Below are 19082 nucleotides of genomic sequence, written 5' to 3'. Positions count from 1 at the left end.
AATTCACCACCATTTTATCAATTTGTATCCAAATTAATTTCTTGCAGTTTATTTTAGAACAACATTCATATTAATCAAAACAATGTTTTATTCGAGTGTTTCAAACAACTTTTACTATCTCTAAGATTACTACCATGGAGGAGACTATGTTCTGCAGAACATACAGAAATTTCGACCGTCTGACTTTTCTTCACAATCAATATACAAAATTAACTTCAAAAAATTCTTAAATGTACATTAAAGTGTAATAAATAAAACAGAGAAGTGTCTATCTTTCTTAATTTTTCCCAAAAATTTATTTTTTTTCAGACTACAAGGTATCTTATTGGAATATTTACCATTTTCAAAACAAAAATGTTCTTTTTTCCATGTCGATGCCATGATGTAAATATATTCTTACACCGTGTTTGATACTCACTTGTTCGATGTCAATGTAGGAACCACTCGTCTATAGCTTCTAAATTGCGCTGTTGGAACAGGTATATTCTGATTTCTGGCACTGAGAAATTTCAAATATTTTCGATCTAAGCTCGCCCCGCCAATCTCCTTAAACAATCCGACGTCCTTTCGCACAGACTTTTTCAAAGATCCGAATGATTTCTCCGGATTCAATTTCGAAGATTCCGGAGGACATTTTGGCTTGCTTTTGTGACTCTCGCTATCACTCTCATCAGTCTCGCTGAAAAGTCCGACGCTTTGGTTTTGAGCATCCGCACCTAAAGTGCCTTTACTAACTGTGTCCAGCCATAGCATCAAACTGTCCTCAGTATCGGCGGCGAAATAAAACACCGTTCCTGTATGGTACACCTTGAAGGAATATTTTCTTGATTTTACCTCGTCGGCTGGCGATACGGTAAAGCCCGTTAATATAATCAAGCAATCGGCTTTCACACTGTCCTGTGTTTTAAATCTAATCGTAAAAATAAGAATTTGTGCATTAAAAAATCAATCGGAGATTCGCTTATTTATTATAATGTGTTTTATAGAATTTTACCTGTACAACGATGAACACTTTAATACAAACCAGGCCTTTGCCCACGCACCACCCGCTCCTCTACTACGATACGTTAGCCATCCTTCTAAATCACCAGTACAAATGTCTTTTACGGATACATTTCTCCCTTCTAAAAAAAATTGATATATTTTCTTTGTATTTCGAGATTTTAATTGGAAATACAGAGACACAGTCTCAAAGATAATTTTATAAAGTGTCTTAAAGTGTAACGTATTTAAATAAATTACGTAAACATGTAATATATATAATATTATATATATTTGAATAAATTCTTTAATGATTTTCTTCACATACGGAAAAAATTTATTATTTTTTAAGCTTTCTACACAATTTTCACGATTCAAGGGAAAATTTACTTATAATTGCTGGAAAAGTAGGTAAACTTCGAGAATTTTTTTCAGACAAAAAAAAGATATAAATATAGAGTTTTTTGTTAAATATTTATTATAGTTTAAAGTTAAACAAAATTTCTTTCAGTAAAAAAAATATGGCACCCGCCACGTGTGTTTAAACATCGGCATGCTTAACGAACACGGCCAAATTGCATAAACTGCAGCACATATAAAAAAATAATCCAAAATCAAATTTAAAAAAAAAAGTTAAAATATATTAAATTTGCTGGAGGCTAAACATAAATTTAAGTAAATATGTCAAAAATTAACAAAATAGCATACGTTGAAAATTTAAGTCATGATTTTCCCTTTTTTTTATTTAACTTGCTGTAAAAAATATTGATAAAAAATTTTAACATTTTACAGATATATTTTAGGTTTAGCCTTCAATAAAGTGTTTACTTTAAGAAAAAAAAGAGTTAAGTCAATATGTTGAACCGTTCAAACGCTAGAACTTACATAGATTTGCAATATCATGTTTTCAGAAAAAAGCGTTTAAAGTTTTTGTTAAAAATTACTTAATTGTTAAATATATTATATAAAGCTCTAATAATCAATTAGAAAAAGAACGAGCAAATGAGTCAATACTGGATGTCGTTGTATTCAGTGCATTATATCAAATTATACAAATTAAATAGACATCTCACTTATTTTCCTACCATAATATTTATCACTCATGTTTTTGACTCCAAGAACCACGTTTGTTTCTTATTATTTAAATCGTTGGTCCTTTTTTCATCTATGGAGCACAAGTCTAAACTACAGCACAATCATGCAAGTATTAAATAAATTTTAGTTTACTGCTTATTTATCTCAGTTAACTTTAATAAATTTATGATACTAACACACAATACTAAGACTTTGATCGTATTTACAGTTCATTTTCACTCCACAAAGAATGAAATGCGTAACGTTTTTTAAGCTTTAACATCTGTTACTAGTCGTTCTTATCGATAGACCTCTGCTAACTACACCGTTTCACTTTAATTATTGATAAAAGAAAATTGTTACATGTCTGTGTTGTCTCCGACTTCAATCTAATGTATTAATTGTCTGCGTTTGATTGTATTTAATATTGATAATGATTTGATTATAGATCAAAACGTCTATTCGATTTGTATAATTTATTCGATATAATACATTGGCTCATTTGCCCGTTTTTTTTTTCAATTGTTTATTTCAAAATAATTCAACTTATATTTGTCAGCTATTCCAGATCCATACATCAATCTTTCTGCTTCAAATTTTTGCATTTGTACCCCCAATATTTCTACCTAATCTCACTACGATGCAAGCTTCGTTTTCGGTGCGCCAGTACGTTCAACCCCATACCAACTTAAATAATGCGCGGATTAAAAACCGTTTTAGCCGCATTCTGCACACTTTTAAAGATTGCAAAAAAATCGATTTTTGCGACCAAATATAAGTAAACCTACCTTTAAAAAAGTTTTTCAAATTTTTTAATACAAAGTTTTTAATACAAGTTTGGAGTACTTTTTAGAAATACTAAGAAAGTAATTTATTATATAAATCTAAATATTTTTTAGATTATTTTCAGATCAACATAATGTCTAAAATATTCAAGAATATTTAGATTAATATGAATTGTTAGACACAAGATTTGTAATAGTATTTAATATATAGTACTGTTAACATCTTAAAATTCATCTTTTTTTGTTTATTTCAAATAAATAAAAATTCACCTTCAAAACATCTCTTCATCATTATTAAAATATAATGTAAAAAGAACAAATTATAATTTGATACACTTCGAGAGATGTTAATACATTTTCTATTACCCATCACATAAGGTTTAGTTTCTATCAAAGAAAGATGTTAAAAAGACCATTTTCCGTCTAAAGATGGAATTTAAAATTCAAGTTCTATGGATATCTATAAACTTATAAATATAAGATATAGAAATGAATCTTCTTCCGACAGATCTGTAAAAAAAACCAAAAATTTGTCAAAATTATGTCATTTTGTTACGGTAGAGACAACTAAATTCGACGACGTAGACGAATTGTTCGTCAAACCAGATTCTGATTAAATATTTGTCTAATAATTCTTAAGATCACTAACTGGTTCATTGGTGGACCAAGATCAACGTTTTGTGTCAAAATTGATGAGATCTAATAATTATACATTTTATATAAAAGTTCATTTAAACATAAAAGTACCAAGCTTTAGGCAAATCCGTTGAAAATTAGAAGAAGTATTCATAGTGCGCATATATGCAGCATTATCAGTCATGGCACTTTTTTTTCACGTATATATGCGGCATTGCCAGTGAACCGCCCAATAATGTTTCAATATTAGAATCTCGAAATCCAAGCTAGTGGATCTAATGACTGATCAGAATAAAAAGAAAACATATATTAGCTGACCTATAGTAGTGTTTCTGATGATGTTTTCCTTGATGTTAGCACCAGGCTTTTGAGTAAAACATCATTATCATTGTATCAGTTTCCATTATCACAATACTCAGTTTTGAACTTAGATTCTAGTCGTTCACCACCCTGAGTTGTTCGAAACAGTATAAATAAGAAAAGAATACAGAAAATCCCTGAAAGACAAGAAACGTGATAAATATCGTAAAGTTTAGAATAAATATTATTGTGTTATAGTTTCAAACCAGATGTCTTATTCAGAAATAAATCATTTTTTCCTCTGACTTGTGTCGTGCCGCTCTGTGCATGAGAGGTTCGTCCTCCATCTGGGAATATATTGCAACGATTTTTGTCAAAAAGAATTGTTGATAAATATTATAATAAAAAATTGTAATTTGCCAATAGTAATATTGTACAGTCGACCAACTAACAAATCTTTATTGTTAGATATTCAGCATACACGACGTCTCGATCTTAATTTTAGGTCCTTACCAAGTAAGAAAAATCGCAAGATATGATGACACAGATTCAGGAAACATAATAATTCCATAAAACTATTCCTATTGTTTTATGTGTCTCCTTCGTTATGGACATAAATTAAAAAATTAAAGGAAATATAGGAATTTTAATTTCTTCCAATCTTGATAGTCTTTCTTGGATAAGTGTCCCATGGATTGGATTGCCAAGTAATCAAATCACTGTTCTTATTCCCTATTGTTGCGCTTGATCGATTGCGCAATCTTATTATTTTATTTCTCTTTGTTCATCGCGGCCCATTTATATCGGTTGCAAAGTCGGATTGAGAAATCCGATATCGCCAAACACTTGTAACACTTGTATAAAATCAGCTACGATTACATTAAATTTCCAACATTAATTGCATTAAGGGGTAACACCACTGTAAAAATCTAAAATAAAGCGTTTTTTGCAATTTTTTTTTAAATGGAAAGAAAAGTAAGAAAATAATAATATTCAAGGTTGTTATTAATCATGTCTTTAAGTGTTAAAAAAAATAGTTATTTAAAAATAGTACAAAATGGCGACGCTGAAGTCATTCTCGTGAGGCATATTGAATTTGCGGCACGCCGTGTAACTGACGCAAATTTGAATTTGGAAAAAAACAAAAAATTTTCTCTTAATCTACATGAGTATAGCTAGAGAAATACGTAGGGAATTTTGAAAATATTAATTTTTGTGTGATTGGCGAGCATTTAAAGTAACAAGTTCAATTTTTGACAAAAAAAAAAGAGCAATTATTTGTCAATAAATAATATTAAAATCAACTTATCGAAAATCCCGTACGTACTTCTCTTCGGAATGTTATTTTAAAGATATAGTCAAAATTTGGAGTAAATAAAATGAAAATTGTTGGAATTATACTTGCGTGCCGTTCTAAAAAATTGTGCTTCAAGAAAAACACCTTTAAAATTTTGAGATGTGTTATGGACGTGAAAAAATGAAAAATTTAGCATGAAACTTTTTTCCCCTTACTCTAGAAGGTTTAAAACATCTTTTAAGCGAATAAAAAAATCGATTTTTCTGAAAATTATTACAGTGATCTTACCCCTTAATAATTTCAAAAGTTGTTACTTAAATACTTGCACCTATAATGTCCTTGTTTAATGCAAAATATGCAAAAAAAATCATCAAAAACACTTGTAACTATGACGTATCAAAAAAATGCATGAATAGACTTTACATAAAATATATCAATACAGATGTTTTTCTCCATTCCGGTCCGTGATATTGGGTCAGCCATCTTAAAGTTTTAATTCTAATATTAAAACATTATTAACAATCTCAAAAATTATTGAACAAGTCTTTGACGATAAGTTAGTTTAACTAACAATTCGTCCATGTCGCCGACTCCATGTAGTTATCTCCAGATCAACAAAGTGACACAATTTTGACGGATTTTTTATCTTTTTCATAAACCATCCAAGAAAAAAAAATCGTCATTTCCACATCTTCTATAGATATTCATAGACAAAACTCAAATTTTAGGTTCTATTTTTAGACGAAAAGTCGGTTTTTTAACATTCTCCTTTCATTGATGGATAAGCAGGACCAAATTTGCACAATGTCCTTTATATTAATTTTTTTCATCAATAATTAATGTTGCTACAAAACAACATTGGACAAATTATTACATTTTAAAAATTAAAAAAAAAATTTCCTTTTCATTAAAAAATAAAGTTTTCAACATACAAAATTTAAAATATACATTAATTTGTATAGTTTTCCGGGTAACAAATCATTTTGACATCTATAGTTAATCAAGAGACAAGGCTCGCGCTATACTATTAAAAAACTTCAATATTACTATACTTGATTCAGCGAAAGATGCCGCTTAAAGTAGACGAGTTTTCGTCCAGTTCGTGCAGGGGCAACCCCCATCACCCCATCTTACTGCTCGCGCTGATTGCCAGTGTTAGCAACAAATAACGCAGGGCCACCGGAATATTTGGCATATTGATAGTTAAAGACATTCGAACGACTCAATTTCATATTACGAGTACATTTTCATTCTAATAATTAAATTAACAATAGCAGAAGTATGGAATATTAATGATATGATATTAATATTATAAGCAAAATAATTAATTAACAGTGCTGCAGTGAGATAACTTGATACTGTATATATGGTCCGAGTGCACCATATCAAGTAAGACGGTACGCTTTTCCTCTTAGAACATATAGTCATGGAAGGGGAATCCTATTGTTTTCGGCAGAAGAAACATGTCCGAAGGAAGTAAGAAAAAAGATATAATTGCCTCGCTCTTGGATGCTTGATAACGTGCATGTGCACTTTCGAGCAATAACTCACAAGAAAAAAGCAACTATAGTTATTGGATTTTAAAAAATGGCTGAACCAATCTTTTAACTAAACTTAATCGATAGTTTAAATCTAAAATATATATTAAAAGTTTTTTTTCTATAAGTAAAAATATCGCAACGTAAAATCCGAAATGTAAATTTTTTGCATCAACTCTTTGCGTCACGGTGGGTCATTGAGTGACCCACCAAGATCTCTCTAGTTTTTAATTATTTTAATGACTTTTTAACTTTTTAAAGTCAGTTTTTTATTATCTGATAATTCGGGATACCTTAAGATATGTTTAAAAAATACATATGACCACAAATTTGTATTCATTTACTTGCTATAAATAAACAAATACCAAAAATTTACTGTTTAAAATTAATTTTCTCTCAAAGAAAAGCCAATTTCTACAAAACTATATCTAGGCGTTTTTAAGGTCGCCGATTAGAAATCCGTTGTCAACTTTTCGAAAATAGCGGATGCAATATGCAAATACAATATTAACTAGAACACACACGTAAAAAAATTTTCATAAACCCTCTCTAAGGTCCTGGAGACCCGATGAACACTCAAACAGATGCAATTTCTTAGAAATTAAACGGATTTAAACGTTTGAGGTCTAACTTTGTTCGTCAAAATCTCTAGTTTTAAAATATCTACATGAAAAAACGTTTTAAAAAAAAATTCAACGGTATAATTTGAAAGTCGCCAGTAATGATTTGCAATAAATGAGTCCAATTTTTTCTTCAAGTTGACACAATTGACTAGCAAATTTTATTCAGACAATTACTGTTACGACGTTTCGGTCCTTGCTTTGGGCCTTTATTAAGTAATATACAATTACATATGAATTTGTGACTCGTGTCAGCGAATCATGATTATAGCTGTGAATTGTATAAAAGAATATTGTATAAAAGAATATTGTATCAAAGTATAAAAAACTTTTTAATACAGAATCATAATTAAATTAAACCTAAATAATAGAGAAGAACGACCAAGAACTTACGTGTTGTTACATTAAATATTCGTGTCAATTAATAATAATATAGTTAATAAAATCACTGCGTGTTTAATTTATAAAAATAAAACTATTATGAATATTGAAGTTGACAATATAGATATTTACTGGTGAGCAGTAACCATCAGACTGATTGGTAGACAAAAAACAAAAATATCAAAGCGCAAGCAAAGGCGAACATTCATGTGTGTCTAATGATTCTGTTGTAAATCAGATTTAAATTTTTAGTGTCTTTTTGCAAATTTAAAGTATTGGTCGTCTTTTTTATGAGAAACATTTCAGCGATTTCTCTTTTTCGAGTGTTTTTCGTTATGTAATACTGTAGGTATCGACTAATTAAAGTCATGATTTTTGAAACATCGATGTAAGCTTACAACGGATTGACTACTTTCATGTCTTTTTATGTTGTTCATATGTTTATTAATGCGTTTTCCTAAATGATGCTTGGTTTGTCCGATGTAAGACGCTGAACAATTTTTACATTTAATGCGATACACTACATGTTTTCTTTAAGTGTTCGAATTTGTCTTTTCCGCGTATAATTATTTCGTTGAGTTTTTTTGGAACTGTATATACAGTATTTAAACCGAATTTATTTAGAAAGTGGCTGACATTTTCACTACTGCCCTTGACATATAATAGTATTATGCATTTCTTAAAGTCAAATTTTATACTCGAAACGTTAGGCAAATTATTCTTCCGCTGTTTCAAAAATTTTAGTCTATTTCTGACATGACGGTCTATTAAGTCCGAGGGGAAGCAATTGTTCAATAGGATGTTCTTGACTTTTTTAATATTCGCTTCATAAAATCTATCGTCGGACAATAGTATCGCGTGTTCGATTAAACTGATATAATAGTATTAGTTTTGTACTTGGCAGGATGGCTAGAATAGAAATTTACATAACGTCCGAAGAACGTCGGTTTATTAAACCAATTTATGATTAACTTAATTATGATTAAAAAATACATTATTTTATATATTTGATATATATCGATATATACATAACAAAAAACACACTCGGAAAAGAGAAATCGCTGAAATGTTTCTCATAAAAAAGCCGATCAATACTTTAAATTTGCAAAAAGACACTGAAAATTTAAATCCGATTTACAACAGATCATTAGACACACATGAATGTTTGCCTTTGCTTGCGCTTCGATATTTTTGTTTTTTGTCTACCAATCAATCTGACGGTTACTGCTCACCAGTAAAGACCTATATTGTCAACTTCAATATTCATAATGGTATTACCTTTATAAATTAAACACACAGTGGTTTCATTAACTATATTATTATTAATTGACACGAATATTTAATGTAACAACACATAAGTTCTTGGTCGTTCTTCTCTATTATTTACGTTTAATTTAATTATGATTCTGTATTAAAAAATTTTTCATACTTTGATACAATATTCTTTTATACAATTCACAGCTATAATCATAATTCGCTGACACGAGTCACAAATTCATATGTGATTGTACATTACTTGATAAGGGCCCAAAGCAGGGGCCGAAACATCGTAACTGTAATTGTCTGAATAAAATTTGCCAGTTGTGTCAACTTGAGAAAAAAAATAGTCTCATTTATTTAAAAAAAATTATAAACAAAAATATGAGAAAAAGTTTGTGGCAAAAATAGAGAAAATTTGCTTTTTTTCATTTAAAAAAAAATGAAAATAACTTTTAGACAACTTTAAAGTACAGTTTGAATAACTTTAAAGTACAGTTTCTTGAAGAAAAAATCAAATTATAAGAAAAAAAAAACGTGACGCGTTTTTTAAAAATTATAATTATTTTGCATATTGAAAAACACCAATTTTCAAAAGAGATTTTCTTCGCTACGCACGTTGTTTTTCGAATATATTAATAATTAAATAGAAGACAAAATAAGTATATACACATAAATGTATAAAAAATACATTTATTATATAATAAAAATTTAAGAAAATATTAAAGCAGATCAGTGGAACATTGTAAACAGACTTTTGCAACATGATTAGTACACGGAGTACCAATCATGTTGCAAAAGTTTTATGGTCGTCTTCTCTTATGCAAAAACCACATCATTTTCGTTTTGGTAAAGTATTATCGCAATTAAAATAATCCGGGCGTTGTACGTAACTGTCTATATCATTTTCACTAATTAAATTTTGGCGCGCTGATTACGGATTGATGAAAATTGGCCCAAACTTGATTTTCATGGCAAAAACCATGAAAAAAAACTATACAAACCATGGTTTTTTCTATTTATTTCCGTAAATAATAAAAATTTTTTTTAATGTTTAAAATAAAAGTTGTAGATCTCATCGAAATACACATTTTATATCTCATTGATTTTTGCTATAAAGATAATAGTTTTTGAGAAAAACAACGTTAAATATTCAAAATTTCATATAAATTTATAGTATCCTCCTGTATATGTAATACATGGTATCCTCCTGCATTCCATCCACGTGTTTCCTATGCCACATAGATTTACGACTTTCCACATGAAGCGAGGTCCACCCACATCTCCCCCCTGTTTACAAAGCGAAACAACGTTCACGTTTGTATTGTACCACATGGATTTGCGACTTTCCACGCGTAGCGAAGTCCACCCACACCTCCAACTGCTTACAGAGCAAAACGACGTTCATGCTTGTACTGTACCACATGGATTTGCGACTTTTCATTCGTAGCGAGGTCCACGCACTATTTTTATTACCCTCTTTAATATTTTAGTTTTTTGGGGTGTAGTTTGAGTAAGCATTAAAATTAACTAATAAAACTCTATGTTTGTTAAATGAGTTATATGAAGTTTTAAGCATTTAACGTCGTTTTTCTCAAAAACTATTGTCTTTATAGCAAAAATCAATAGAACATAAAATGTGTATTTTGTTGTACCTCTCGTTGGGAGTACGTTAGGGATCGCTGTCAGAGATCTCGCGAGGAGGGTTTTTTAGTCACCCACATCTTCCGTTTCTTCGTTTCAAGCACTTATTATATTATTCGTTTACAATGTGCGAATAGATCGCGACCCCGCAAGACAGAGTGTCGCGTCTATGAGTTCGCTGTCCACTACCCCGCAAAGCAGAGTGTCGTGGTTGTGTATTTATAATATTTTATATCGGAGATACACGATCCCGCAAAGTAGAGTGTCGTGTGTTATCTTGGTTTGTCTACTTCGGATTGACCCGTCCCTTACTTTCTTTCGACGGTTTATATATCCGATAATTCGGTAGTTGGATCAAAAGAAGGGGAGGATTGCGTGAGGACGTAAATCGGTCAGTATTCCAAATTCTTGCTTAGACAGCAAGTGCTGTCTAAGGAGCATTGCGTTAATTGTCGAGCGGATTAAGATGCGCTCGACAATTAATATTGCGCTCGCACAATGCGCTCGATGCTGACTGCTGGACCGACTTACGTCATCGGTGCTACTGACACCTCTCTTATCGTTATGAGTGTGTCACTCATAACAATTTCAATAAGATTTATAACTTTTATCTAAAGTATTTTTAAAAATTCCTATTATTTACGAAAATAAATTTTAAAAACTATAATTTTATTAAAAGTTAATATTTTAAAAAGCTGTTTTCGCACATTCACTTTTAAGGCATTCGACTACATAGTAAATGCTACATGCCTATAAAATTTCATTAAAATCGGAAGGGGGACCACATGGGTTTACAATTTTTCACGCGTAGCAAGGTCCATCCTCCCCCCCCCCGCCCTGCTTATAGAGCAAAACGATATCTACGCTTGTATTGTACTACATGAGTTTGCGACTTTCCACGCATTGCGAGGTCCATCTACATCTCTCCCTACTTACTTCCTGTAGCTCAAGTAAGCATTAAAATTAACTAATAAAACTCGATTTATGTTCAATGGATTATATAAAGTTTTGGACATTTAATGTTGCATTTCTCAAAAACTATTATCTTTATGGCAAAGTTCAATGGAACATAAAATATATATTTCGATGAAATCTACAACTTTTATCTTAAATATTTTTGTTTAATTCCGATTGTTTACGGAAATAAATAAAAATTTTTAAGTTTTTTTACCTGTTACCATAATTTTTATAGTTTTTTCATGGTTTCCGCCAAAAATCAAATTTGCGCCAATTTTCACTGTTATATTCGTAATTAGCGCGCCAAAATACGTACATAGTTTCAAAAAAATCGAAGGTCCGATCTAATCGGAACTTTATCCAAAATAAGTTTAGGCAAGTTAGTTTCTAGAATTTTGAAGTCGTTGATTACAAACTGGCATCAGATTTGTGAAATGTAAAATGGCGGATTTAATATAGACTTAAAGGGTAAAACTTTGAAAAATTGATTTTAGGTGAAAATATGTTTTTGTGGTCGCTAATTACGAATTTAGTATCAGATTTGTAGAATTCAAAATAATTGAGTCAAATATAGCATCAGCAAAAAGAAAAAATGCGAAAGTATAGATTTATATAATTTTATAGTTATTGTCACAGATATTAGTGCATCAATATCTTTGTCAAATCTTATATCAATCAATTACATCAGTCAATTGGATCTTATATTCGTAAGATGCAACTCAAAAAACCTGTATAGTCATCTTTATTTCATATGTACTAGTTACTCATTTTCCAGAGACGTGAGAGGGTTAACACTGCTATCAAAACAAACATCTTAAATATAAAAAACATTATCGAGAAAAAAATTAGTTGTACTCACTTGCCAATAACATATTCCGTTTTCTATTGCTTCTCGGACTGCTATTGGATTTATTCAAACTGCTATGGAGGCCGATACTCTTAGCTACCATCATAGCTCTATTAACAACACTTTTTTCAATATTTTTATCCTTCTCTGACAATCTCTGTTTTAAATCTGACGGTGCTGTTTGTTTCGTGTGTGTTATACCATCAGGACAATCGACATTACGAGAGTAATCAAACCTATAACAGTCTGTTATGGATTGATCTGAGCAAACGAACTTTTCAACAAAAGGTTCATATTTTTCAAAAGAACATTTCTCTTCTCTCGATTGCTTGTCATTACTTTCATTATACAACAAGGCGTTGGAGAAGTTTAAACGATCAAATGTTTGATCGCTTAAACTTAAAGCTCGTGGTTCGCCAATAAAGTTCGTCGAATTTTCTGTATAAATGAGCGTACGCACGTCCGAGAAGTTTCTTCTGTCTTGACAATCTGAATTACTTTTAACATGATTAGAACTTAAATCTACCTGTTTACAGTCTCGTTTTAAGCCAGATCTCTCTGGCACTTGTGGCTTGTGCGAGTCCTTCGGAGCTCGCAAAGCGTTGTTCAATTTTGAGTCGGATATCGCCTGATCCATGTAATATTTACGAGGCGGCGGTTCCGGAGGCTTATTGTTGAATCTTTTAATAAACTCAATCTTTGATAATTCTATACAGCAATGGGACTGTACTGTGACCTGCGTCGAAGATGAGTCCGCGGATTTCTCCTCTTTAATTGTCTTTGCAGAAACATTATAAACACTTGACAGATCATCTTCGATAGATCTAGTATTGTTATTTGGCAACAAATTCTCTCTCGATAGCACTGAGGAAAATTTATTTTCCAATTCCGCACAAATTAAGGTACTACAATCAATCGTTTGTAAAATTTTTTCTAATTTCTGTGATGTCTCATCTCTTTCATTAATGCTACTGTTACTACTACTATTGCTATTACTACAACTATTACTACAACTATTGCTACTATTATCACTATTACCATTAATGTTTCTGTCGCTACTATTATTACTATTACTACTGCTGTTACTACTAGTACTAGTACCATTAGTACTACTACTGCTATTATTACTATTGCTACATTTTATTTTATCAGCATTCCCATGACATTTACATGTCGAATTTTTCAAATGAACAGTTTTGAAGTGTTCGTTCACGATGATGTCGCATTCAACCGCACACTTATTGCGTTTAGGATCATTCTGATTTTCCTCATTTGTGCTGTTCTCAAAACTTAAATTATTTAATGCATCATCTATACTTTTAAACACTTCAAAGGCACTTGCTTGTTCTCTCACATTCTCACGCGCAATCTGCTTCTCGATATTGCTAATTTTTTGAGCAACGTCACATCTTTCAGCAGGTGTTTCTTTACACTCGCTGCTTGCATCTTTAAATTTTTTACAATCAACTGTACAAGCATCAGTTTTTTTTAAATTTTTATTTGATATATAGTCAAGCAAATCCAATTTCTCAACGGTATCTGACAGATTGTACGCGGAGATACTAGGGTTTTCGTCTGATTTACTGAGTTTTTTAATATGTCGCGTACCGATCTCTTTATCACTCAAGATGCTCTTATTAATACTACCTGTATCGCTAACAGAATTATGTTCGTCTAAAGGTACAGTTGTATCGTTTAAATTATTGCTATCGTTGACATTATCCGTGGATGCTCGCAGATCCTCTATATTAGTATCTCTATTTATCATATTTGCACCATCGTCACAGTTTCGCGCGATGACAGTAACTGTTTCCTTTATATCGTCCGGACGTGCGCTCTCAGTATTGATTAATTTTTCTTCAAATTGCACCTTTTTATTCGTTTGCTCATTACTCGTTTTGCTCTTCTTTCTCGCCGACTCTAATCCTAAACACGTTTGGGGCCGTATATTTACCATTGGCACATTGTCCAAACCGTGGGCGCAAGATGCTGCTTTATCACGCAACTGAACGGCCGCATTATGCTCTCGCTTGAACTCCTTCCAAAACCGTTCGAGATTGATACCGTATTTGGATGTGGGACTGGCGCCTGTTATCGTAGCTCGCCTTTGGACTAAACTTCTTGGTTTAGCATAAAGCTGCGATTCTGATTCGCTATCGGAGTCGCTACTGTCCGTGGTCATTATATCCAACATTTTAACTGCGTCTAAAATACTTGTTGGTTCTCCGTCGGATCCTCTTGGCATGTGTCTACATAACAAAATAATTTTTTAATTCGATTCATTATAAAGATCAAAATTTCTGTGATTAATTCTAAAATAGAAAGTGCAATTTGTTAAACTAAAAGATACTCTGTGTGTACGTGCTCATACACATAAATCACATATGTATACAATAGGCAAAATGTCTTAGAAAAAATACACAATTACACTCTGTTATAAATTACACTGTTATAAATGTATAATCAGAAAAATTCAATAACTTTTCATATTACACTAACAAGGGAGATAATCCAAAAATACAGAAAATTTTGAAAAATTGTATGCACATAGAGTAGCACTTTCCTAACATAACTTTTGTATTTTTGCAAAGTTCCACTTTGAGGGGGTAAACATTTGAAAAAAATCTTTTTCTTTCCAGGCAAATATCTTCAAAATTATAAAAAATAGAAAACTTTTTTTTAGTCGAAATCGGTTTTAAGAGTACTTTAAAGTTAAAAAAAATTTATTTGCTTTTGTTTAACAAAATTTTATTCCATTTTTCTTTTAATTTCTGTTTACAGTAAATTAGAAGTTATTTTTTTCGAAATTGAACCATATATGATTAAATTATGTTTTAATAAACCATTTTTGAGATATAAATATAAATGCTTCCGTTTTTATCTCATCTATATAAATTAATTTCATTTACCACCACCCATTACAAAATATGAGAATATTGGATTTCATTACCAAAGTAATGCATGACATATTTTTTCACATTACCAAAGTAATGCATGACATATTTTTTCACATTACCAAAGTAATGCATGACATATTTTTTCACATTACCAAAGTAATGCATGATATTTTTTAATAAATTATTTTAGTAATAGGTAATTATCCCCATGTTGCATTATTCATTATTTTAGTAATGGATAATTGCGCTCATGTTGCATTATCCATTACCCCGATAACCATTTCTGCTGTGACAAATGTTGGCAACAGATTCTGTTGCCAAAAAGGCAGCAAATGAGAAACATATTTTGTCATTGCAAACACTGTTAGCAGATATTCAGCAAATATTTAGCAACGCCTGTCATCAAAATACATAACAATATAATAGTGAACTGCGAGCAAATTTATTGTAAATATTGATGACAGATTTACGACAAACATCAAAGTGCAACCTATGTCAGCAAATTAACTGTAAAAATGTAACAACATTTGTGCGTCAAAGTACGCGACAAATTGATACCAAAAACGCAGCAGATCTGTCGAAATTGGCAATAAAAAGTGCAACACTGTCGATAACCGGCCTACTCTCTCGGAAGTAAAATGCAGCTAACTCGCTACATAAAGACCACTCGCAGTGCGATTAAGGTAAGCAAAAATTACCTTCCTTCGCTGCGGAGGTGTCCGATGTGGCGGAGGACCGCCACATTATACTTTTATAATACAGGACTAGTAGTATTTTCTTTTTTTTTTTTTGGAGTGACATTTAATTCCAAGAAATTTAGTAAAATTAATTGCACCTAGATAATACACCTGCGATATGAAGGGAGAAAATAGATAAGTCGATTGAGGCCCCCCCTATAGAAAATATTAGATGCTAAGGAAGGGGTAGGATAAATTATTCTATCTGTTTTTACTCCTGAATTAATAAATTTTCTCAAAAGATTGCTTACATCGATTGTCAAATAAAATTATAACTGTGAAAACAAAAAGATTCGACAAACCTGTCGCCAATCTGTCGTCATTTATGAATAAGATCTGCTGCATATTTGGCGCAAATCTGCTGTGAGTTTACGTTGCAACATCTGTTCTTAATTTGCTGCGTAAATTTGTCATTGTACTGCTAGTGACAGATCTGCTCTGGTGTTGCACCCAATTTGATATCAGAATTTGATGACAATTTTTCCTTGCAATTAGGGCGCACTCGAGGACACAGTAGGCCATGGTTTTGACTGATTCCGCAAGAAATTTTTAGAAGTCTGCTGACAATTTGGCAACAAATGGTTAGCTGTACTTTAGTAATGGATAATTGTCCCTTGGTTGCATTATCCATTAAAAATGTAATGCATAATGGTTTGTTTTGCATTTTTCATTATCCAAGTAATAAACATTTTATTTTTAAATAATTACTCATTAAGTCAATAATGCACAATGCTTTTAAATCCATTTTTAATTATTTTGTCAATAAGCAATGCATTATTTTTAAATTATTATTTCGGCAATAATGGTGTAGGGTACGTAAATATTATAAATTTCTTTAATGTTTTTTTATTAATTTTTTTGCAATTAAATACTACAAATAATGTACATGTTCGTGTATAAAACAACGCTGCTTAATTTATCTATATAGAATCGATAAAAAATGCATGTGTCTATCTTGTCGGCGCCCGATGTGCGACACCGATCGAGTTTATGGTATTTAAACCCATACAGATTGTATGGGTTTAAATTAAAAGTTTTTTATATACATATTAATTTTTTATATTTTTATACTTTTTAAATAAAAAATAACATAAAGGCATTTAGAATTGCAACTCATCAAAATAAATGAAAATAAATGCTAAATGTACGTGTAATTTTTTCCTTAAAATTGACTTTACTGCAAAATAATTATCTTTTTTTCAACGGCCACTATTGAGCTTATTTTTACACCAAAGTGTCACATTTCTAGAAGATTCCCGAAAGAGAACATTAAAAAATACTAAAATTTAAAAGTTATAAATTTTTTAGTAAAAACAGTCATTTTTTGCATTTGCTTAGCTTCATGAATTTTTTTGGCTACTTTAAAATTTCAATTGCCTCAAAATAACTTTTGGACATTATTTTTTAAAGTTTGAAAAATGTTACAAAATTTTTTTAAACTAAAATGTTTGATTATATACAAGTGATAGCCATTTAAAGAGGCTGGGGTCTAATGGACCTCTTGTGTAATATACCGAATTATTTGATAGTGTGTAGGATTAGAGTAAAAAAGGTAGATGATAAAATAAATTCCACCGCAGATATAAAATCATCTCGTGGGATATTCATTGTCTTTTTAATGTGGCCATCATCTCTTGCCGATGCTGTCAATAGCCAAATAAAATTCAACGGTACATTTGTGAATAGAGACACTACGTCAAGTAAAATCAATAAATACAAATTCGGTATTTTTTTCCCTGAAAGGGATCTATATAAATCAAAACTATTATTAACGTGACTAAAAGAGGGAGGGAGACAATCCGAAATTATTTCATGTAAAAAAAGTCAAAATAAAAGTACAAAAGTACAAAAAATATATATATATATTGTATGAATTTGCTTTTTAAAGCGTTAGAGTGCCTTATTTTCTGGAACAACATGTAAAATTTATTTGCAAAACGCATATATTTGTGATAATATTCATTAAAAGGCATTCGATATCGAATGGCGTGGTTAAGAGTAGAGGTGGCACGGAGAGCTCCGGAGTGGAAAGTGTTGTGCGGGTGAAATGTGAGAGAGAGGAGAGAAAGAAGGGGAAAAGCGGGAAGAGAAAATCGGGAAATGAACGGGTAATTGGAGGGAAGTGAAAAAAAGATGGAGGTGAGAAGATATGAGGATGGAGATGTCGAGGACGGCATCGGAGTAGCGAGAGAAGAAAGCAGGGAAGATGGAGGCAGGAACGAGAAGAAGAGGTCAGAGAGAGGGCGCTAAAGAGATGCGACGTAGAGGAGAGTATCGATGGAGAGGAGAAGGGGAAGGACGGAGGGCAGATGGCGGTGCGCGTGGAGATGCGGTAACGTGAGCACGAAGAGAGAAGAGGAACGTCATCTAGTGGAAGGGAGTGGCAATATGGGAACAGAGTTAAGTTGGCAAGAGTGCTAGGGCAGGATGGTAGCGTGTTTGAGAACGCGAAGTTCCGCACACGTGGTCCATCGATGGCACATGTCGATAGTGTGATTTCGACACATGAGAAGAAAGAGCATTACAAAGTAAGAAGATAAAGAGAAAGTGTGTAGGGAGAGAAAGTGCTGGGTTCAGAAGAAAGGAATAGTGGTGAGAAGAGAGAAGTAAGGGAGGAAGTCAGGATGGAAGAGCTGGGAAGAGAGTTAAGGAAATTGAGGTGGGAAATGACAAGGGGACTGAGGGAAGTCAGAGAGAGGCTAAGAGGCTTGGAAGAAAGGTTAGAGGCGCTGGAAGAAGAAAGTCTGAGACGGGAAAAAGAGGTAGCAGGAAAGAGGGAGGAGCTGAGGAGTATGCGGGAAGCGAGAGGAAGAGGCAGTGGAAAAGAGGAAGCGCAAAAGGACAGTGACAAAGAAAGAGAGATGGAAAAGAAGAGGATCGGACAGGACGACAGAAGAGAGGGAAGGAGAAGGGAAAAGGAACAGTCAGATGGAAAGAAGAGGGAGGAAAAGATGGGGGAAGGCGAGAACGAGAGAAGAGAAGAGAGAGGAAAGGAAGGGAAAGGGCGGAAGACAGAGACGAGGAGAGCTGGTGGCAGAAGACGAGAAGAAAAGAAGAGGAGGAGAGGCGAGGGGGTGAGGAAAGAAGCGAGAAGGAAGGAAGCAGCCAAAATGGGAGGAGAGTGAAGGAGG

General features: G+C 32.1%; 1 protein-coding gene across 3 annotated transcripts in view; it reads right to left on the bottom strand.

Moving 5' to 3' along the window:
* The window catches only part of LOC105839284, a 224563-nt gene that overhangs the window by 127673 nt on the left and 77808 nt on the right, over positions 1-19082 (bottom strand). For all 3 annotated transcript variants that reach the window (XR_001139286.3, XM_012685479.3, XM_036289894.1), the window contains exons 5-7: positions 12330-14566; positions 995-1124; positions 419-910 (exon numbers count right to left, since the gene is read on the bottom strand). Coding sequence is in view for 2 of the 3 variants with exons in the window: in XM_012685479.3 (XP_012540933.1) it covers positions 419-910; positions 995-1124; positions 12330-14566 (2859 nt within the window). In the remaining variant the exon portion in view is untranslated. The remainder of the gene's footprint in view (positions 1-418; positions 911-994; positions 1125-12329; positions 14567-19082) is intronic.

Source organism: Monomorium pharaonis, chromosome 7, assembly GCF_013373865.1.
Source record: "Monomorium pharaonis isolate MP-MQ-018 chromosome 7, ASM1337386v2, whole genome shotgun sequence".
In the NCBI taxonomy this organism is placed as follows: domain Eukaryota; kingdom Metazoa; phylum Arthropoda; class Insecta; order Hymenoptera; family Formicidae; genus Monomorium; species Monomorium pharaonis.
Note: the sequence above shows the minus strand (reverse complement) of the source record. Positions and strands in the feature narration are given on the sequence as shown.